The sequence below is a fragment of the Eurypyga helias genome, unplaced genomic scaffold (assembly GCF_000690775.1).
Source record: "Eurypyga helias isolate BGI_N326 unplaced genomic scaffold, ASM69077v1 scaffold17439, whole genome shotgun sequence".
NCBI classification, from domain to species: Eukaryota; Metazoa; Chordata; class Aves; order Eurypygiformes; family Eurypygidae; genus Eurypyga; species Eurypyga helias.
The window spans coordinates 38221-44449 of NW_010273223.1; the positions used below are offsets into that span (position 1 = coordinate 38221).

General features: G+C 46.1%; 1 protein-coding gene across 1 annotated transcript in view; it reads right to left on the reverse strand.

The window, feature by feature from the left end:
* Positions 1-364: 364 nt before the first annotated feature.
* Positions 365-6229, reverse strand: part of PDSS2 (prenyl (decaprenyl) diphosphate synthase, subunit 2) — a gene marked incomplete at its 5' end in the record, with an annotated part of 27605 nt that continues 21740 nt past the window's right edge. The window contains one exon of the mRNA XM_010159404.1: positions 365-523. Within this exon, the coding sequence (XP_010157706.1) occupies positions 365-523 (159 nt within the window). The remainder of the gene's footprint in view (positions 524-6229) is intronic.

Sequence of the window (6229 nt, forward strand, 5' to 3'; positions counted from 1 at the left end):
CTCTCTCTGGGCAGGTTTGAATGGGATCTTCACGCTCCTCCATCCCTCTGGCAGGAAAACCACCGGCCTCCGCCCTGGCGCCGTCCCCGCCGGTGCCCAATCAATACCGACTTATTTCCTGTCCATTTGCTGAGGTCACGGAAACGGGACTCATTAATTATTTCTACCGGTGCAGCCTCAAGTGCGCTTCTGGCACGACAAGCGAAAGCCGGCTGTGACCTTTTTCTCTTCCCCCATCCCGAATTTCGCTAGTGGCGGGGGGGGGCGTTCCTCCGTTGGACGGGACGACGAGGCGAGCAGCGGTGCGGAGCGTCGTTGGTGTCACTGTCAGGTGGTCTCCCACCTGTGGGGGGAGAGCGGCTCCTCAGGGAAACCTGGTCACGGCGTCGACGATGTTGGCCAAGGCGGCCCTGGCCTCAGAGGGAGGGAAGCGCTCCAGGGCCGCCAGCGCTCTGTTCCCATGGCAGCGGCAGAGGTCGATGGCAGAAGTCACACCTCTGCCGGCCTTGATCTCTTCCCGCAGCTGTCGGAAAAGAGAGGCACAAGGGGGTGGGTTTCGGCAGTTCTGGCACGCAGAGCTGTCATCTCTAAGGGCTCCCACTGCCCCTTCCCGAGGTAAAGGCAAGAACCGAGGCCCTCGGGCAAAGCTCTCCAATGCTCCCAGCTGCTCCGTTTTGGCTCCCCACTACAACAGAGCTGTGGGTTAACTATGTCACCCACTACTTCATCCCCTGAGAGATGCTGGCTCTCCAAAAGGCACACCTGATTTAAAAACGTGCCTGTCTGGGCATTTCATACCTAAGCAGGCACTGCCTGAGAGCTCTTGTGCAGAACTGGCAGAGCAGCCGCTCACTCGCTCTCCTGTTCTCTGCAAAAACCCTTTTTATGAACACCCATTCCATCCCCTGGCTTTGGAAACAGGCACAGGGTGACACAGGCCGAATTCCTGCCTTTCGTAATGCAGGTTTCTATTCACATACCATGTGAGTACATGTTTTACGGTGGACAAAAGCAGATTTTGTCAGTATAACAGGGCGCGCTAAACTTTATCACACTCAACTACATCCATGCAACCTAAATCTTCTCAGTTAGGCTAGGGAATTTGACAGTGGTTTGGTGATACAGCATGTGAGAATGTTTTCACAGAATAACAGACATTGCATGGCACGCTGCTGGAAAGATTTGGCACCTAAAAACCTTGGGTAAATGGCAGGTTAAATTTAATATGAAATAACACAAACTAATATATCAAACAAAACATGTTGTTTTTCCCCAGTATCTCAATTTAGCTGAAACTTTAAATAGTAATCACATTTATTAAGGGCTGCTTTTATTTTTTTTTAATTATTAATTTTACCTGAACACCGTTAAGAGACTATCATGAAACACTTATGTTTTTTCTACCCTAAAACAGGTGTCCCCAGACCAACTCCAGCCTGATGCCTCATGCCAGAGCCTGAGAACCAAGGCCAGGATCTTCTGGATTTGATTACCCCCGAAGCATGACAGCATTTCATCATCTTTCACATGTCCCACCTGGCTGTCGTAGGTGGGTTACTTCATCATATCAGCTTTTTAAAAAAATGGCTTTTCTTGAACATAGATATCCAGTGGACAAGAGGATGACCATGAGCCAACAGTGTGCCCTCATGGCCAAGAAGGCCAGTGGCATCTGGGGATGCAGAAGATGGGGCCAGGCTCTTCTCAGTGGTGTCCAGGGACAGGACTAGGGGCAATGGCCATAAACGGGAAAACAGAAGGTTCAGCCTGACCATGAGGAAACACTTCTTCACTGTGAGGGTGCCAGAGCCCTGGAACAGGCTGCCCAGAGAGGTGGGGGAGTCTCCTTCCCTGGAGACTTTCAAAAGCCGCCTGGACTTGTTCCTGTGTGACCTACTCCAGGTGATCCTGCTCTGGCAGGGGGTTGGACTAGATGATCTCTAGAGGTCCCTTCCAACCCTTTCCACTCTCTGAATCTACAGTAACTAGTTATACACTGGTTTATAAATTATGTTTTCCTCCAACACAGAGGCCCAATGCCCCAATTCACTTACAAATATACCAGTCTAACCTTATCTGTCTAGTTTAAATCATGTAAAAAATATCTAAGCCATATCTAAATTGTAAAAGTCACCACTTTTACAGACACTTGCATTCCTACAGAATGAATGACATTTCTTATCTGAATGCAAACTGAAGTGGAATCATTAGCTGTATTTAAAGATGAAATTAGCTGAAAGCATATTACAGCACTTGAGTGTTCAAGTCCCAGTTCATAAAAATTTTATTCTCCACTTCAGTTAGAATCCTTCTGCACTGTGCACTGGAAAGGAACTTGCCCCGAGGTGTAAACGCATGGCATAGCTAATTCAACGCATCTTCTAATGAACGGGAATCAGCCATGTAACCCCAGTTCCACAGCAAGGTGGGGGGATAGGTGAGACGAGGTGCTGGCAGCCTGAAAAGGTGTTTCTTCCCCCTTCTCTGGTGCCCAACTTTGCGCGACAGCAAAGCCCACACATCTTGAAGCAAACTGCCGATTTGCTAAATCTCATTAAAAAGGTTTAGCATGCCCGGTAGTACTCATGTAACTATACACAGAGATGTAAACAGGAAAGAAAATAGCTCCTAAAAACTCTCCAAACTGGTCAAAGATCAGAGGAGCTCAGCTTAATCACGTATGACTGCATATATGTACTATGACTTCCTCATAACACCAAAATCTGCAAAAGGGGAGAATTCTAATGCAGGGAGACAATCCCTTTACACGCTTGTCGTGTGTAAGCCCTGAGACACAGGCAGTGCCTTGAAGCCCAAACAATTGCAAAGCTCATGTCAAACTACACACGGAGGAATCACTATACAAAAATCAGACTAATCCGCTACTGAATGTTTCCACGCAAAGTTAAGGAACCTCAGAATAAAAAATTCTTGCTCACATGGCAAACTCCTTCCTCAGCTTTTCCATTAGAGATCACCCTATGTAATGAATGATATATAGTCCTTAAAAAAATTACCTCTTTTATATTCCATTGGCAGAATCAGCCGGTCAGTTCAAGGAAGCGTACCCTGAGGCAAACCAGGCTGGATTAACCAGACTGCATACTACCTCGAGCTCAGCTGGGCTTGGGGGAGGAAGTACAAATTTGGCTTCTTGTAGAGGGATAGTTATTAAAAAAATGCAGGATACAACTCCACAGGAAACCAGCCTTCAGTAGCCCTGCTGTATGCAAAACCCCCTAATTTAAGCCTTTAGCTGTACTGTCAGTCGTATTACACAGTTACACTTCCACGCTCGTTCTCAATTTTTGAGCTTCAATGGTTTTATGTAATGAACTTCACAAACTAAGTACATTCAAAAAACCCAAAAAACTAAGTATCCAGTGTAGATTATTACTTTTAAATTTCATTTGGATAGGAGCTGCTAGTTTTTGAGGCAAATAAACAGAAAAGCAAACCGAACTGCTTTTAATTGTCACTTTATAAACTTTAATTATATTCCTTCATTAATTTCTTCTAAATAAAGAAATCTGCTCTCTTAGTCTCTACTTACATGGCACCACTTTGTGCAAATGTACTTCCAATTGTGGGAAAAATTTCATCCATCATTAAAACACCACCTTCTTCAGAGTGGCATTCAATAATTAAACCCAAATACAAATCCAACTAAAGATTGCTTCGACACACTTTTCTCCAGTTGAACTGCTGGATAGGCTGGATACTGCACTTCAACTTCTCAGCTTTTGTTCAGACCATTGGCACCGAAGCCCTACTTAATTCCCAAGGTGCCAAGAACCTGCAAAATCACCGACTGGGTTTTGGTTGTTTAAATTCAGCTTAAAGAAGAGTCTTGCAATAGTGCAGCCCAGTTAAGACTCGGACGGGTAGTTCCTCCCCTGCCTGTTTTCCTTCAGCACCTTCTGTTTTCCTGAGTATATTCCGATACTGACCAGGCTTGACAGTTTTGCCTGGTACATGTGAAGCTCAAAACCCCAAAGTTTTATGTCTGAAGGTTGTCCTATGAATCTAAGACAAAGCAACAACATCGTTACCTTCAAAGGCTGGGAAAAAAGGGTGCCTGGCTGAGCACTGCCAACAGAGCACACCAAGAGCCTTGCTCCATTCAGCCTGCTCTATCTGCACTAGGCCCAGCCTCGTCCACTAAACCTGCTATAAATTTATTTTCATTTCTTCTCATTCCCTAGTCTTTGGCTGGAAGGAAGGATGGCTCTGATCAAAAGCTACAGAAAAAGTGAAAGAGAAAAAAAATCTATGAAATGAGGGAAGTCTTGAGGGCTTCTCATCCTGAATGCTCTGAATACACACAGGACAAACTGCTGAGTGAGAGACTGGGCTCTTTCTCCAGCTTCCTCCTTCTCTTCTCATCACTTCCTCCTCTTCCATCACCTTATACCAGCAAACCAAAAAGAGGAGAAAAGGGACCCTTTCTCAGCCCTTCCAACTTTCAGGTTGCTTTCCACTATCCCCCTCTGCACCCACACGCTTGAGGCAAGTCCTGCAACTAATGGTAACAAGCTATTATTGTGCCTTGAAGACTGCCTCTTGGAAAAGAGATTGCTCCATATACCAGCACCTTGCTTTCAAGCTTCCATTTCCTATCCTTCAGGAGTGTGCTAGTTTTGGATGAGGTAGGGTTCATTTTCTTCACAGTAGCTGGTGTGGGGCTCCGGTTTGGATTTGTGCTGGGAACAGTGTTGATAACAGGGATGATTTTGTTACTGCGGAGCAGTGCTTACACAGCGTCAAGGCCTTTTCTGCTCCTCACCCCACCCCACCAGGGGGGTGCACAAGCAGCGGGGAGGGGACACAGCCAGGACAGCTGACCCCAACTGACCAAGGGGATATCCCATACCATATGGCATCATGTTCAGCATATAAAGTTGGGGGAAGAAAAAAAAGGGGAGAATGGCATATGCAGTGATGACACTGGTCTTCCAAAGTGACCGTTATGCGTGACAGAGCCCTGCTTTCCTGGAGATGGCTGAACATCTGCCTGCTGCTGGGAAATGGTGAGTCAGTTCCTTGTTTTGCTTTGCTTGCGTGCACGGCTTTTGCTTTGCCTATTAAACTGTGTTTGTCTCAACCCACGAGTCTTCTTTTTACCCTTCCAGTTCTCTCCCCCATCCTGCCATGGGGGGAGTAAGCAAGCAGCTGTGTGGTGCTCAGTTGCTGGCTGGGTTAAACCATGAGAAGAAGACAACCATAAGCACCAAAGAGTTGGAGTTGGAACATTTTCCCCTAGACCCTCTGAGGTTTACTGGGCCAAGAACAGAATCAAAAACCAGAACAGCAGCCACTTTCTATGAAGAGAGGGATCGGAGTTCAAGACCACGGTCTCAGGACTGGTTCCATCTCTCATGTTAAAAGCTACTAGACAAAACACAGCAGGAGTTTGAAGCAATGGCCATGTAACCCTATATAGTCCATTCACGGTTCTGGCCCTACATATGGTAACAGAAGGATGCTTTCAGATGAGAACTTAACTTCTCTGTTCACTGCCTTATCCTTCTAAATCCACCATAAAACCAGAAGAGAATACTTCTGTGTCCCATCTCTCCACTTACTAGATAGTAAGACATTAAAACTAAGAAATTATTTCCTGCACTGCAGGAAAAGGATCTAAGTGAATAAAAAGAAAACCTGTGTTGTCTAGGTCATACCATATAGGAAACTGTAGTGAATTCGTATTCCCGCTGCTATGTCTTGGGTGGTTTTTTTTTTTGTTTTTTTTTTTGGTTTTTTTTTAAATTAAATATTAAAGCACATTAATAAGCAAGGGACAGTCCACATTTGGATCAACAATCTTGACAGGGTCTACACAGCTGTGGAGCCCTCAATATCAGAAGGATATTGACCACTTGGAGCGAGTCCAGAGGAGGCCACGAAGATGCTCAGAGGGCTGGAACACCTCTCCTATGACGAAAGGCTGCGAGAACTGGGCTTGTTCAGCCTGGAGAAGAGAAGGCTCCGAGGAGACCTTATAGCACCTTCCAGTACCTGAAGGGGCCACAAGGAAGCTGGGGGGGACTTTTTACAAGGGTCTGTAGTGACAGGACAAGGGGTAACGGGTTTAAATTGAAAGTGGGGAGGTTTAGATTGGATATCAGGAAGAAGTTCTTCCTGAAGAGGGTGGTGAGGCACTGGAACAGGTTGCCCAGAGAAGCTGTGGATGCCCCATCCCTGGAAGTGTTCAAGGCCAGGCTGGATG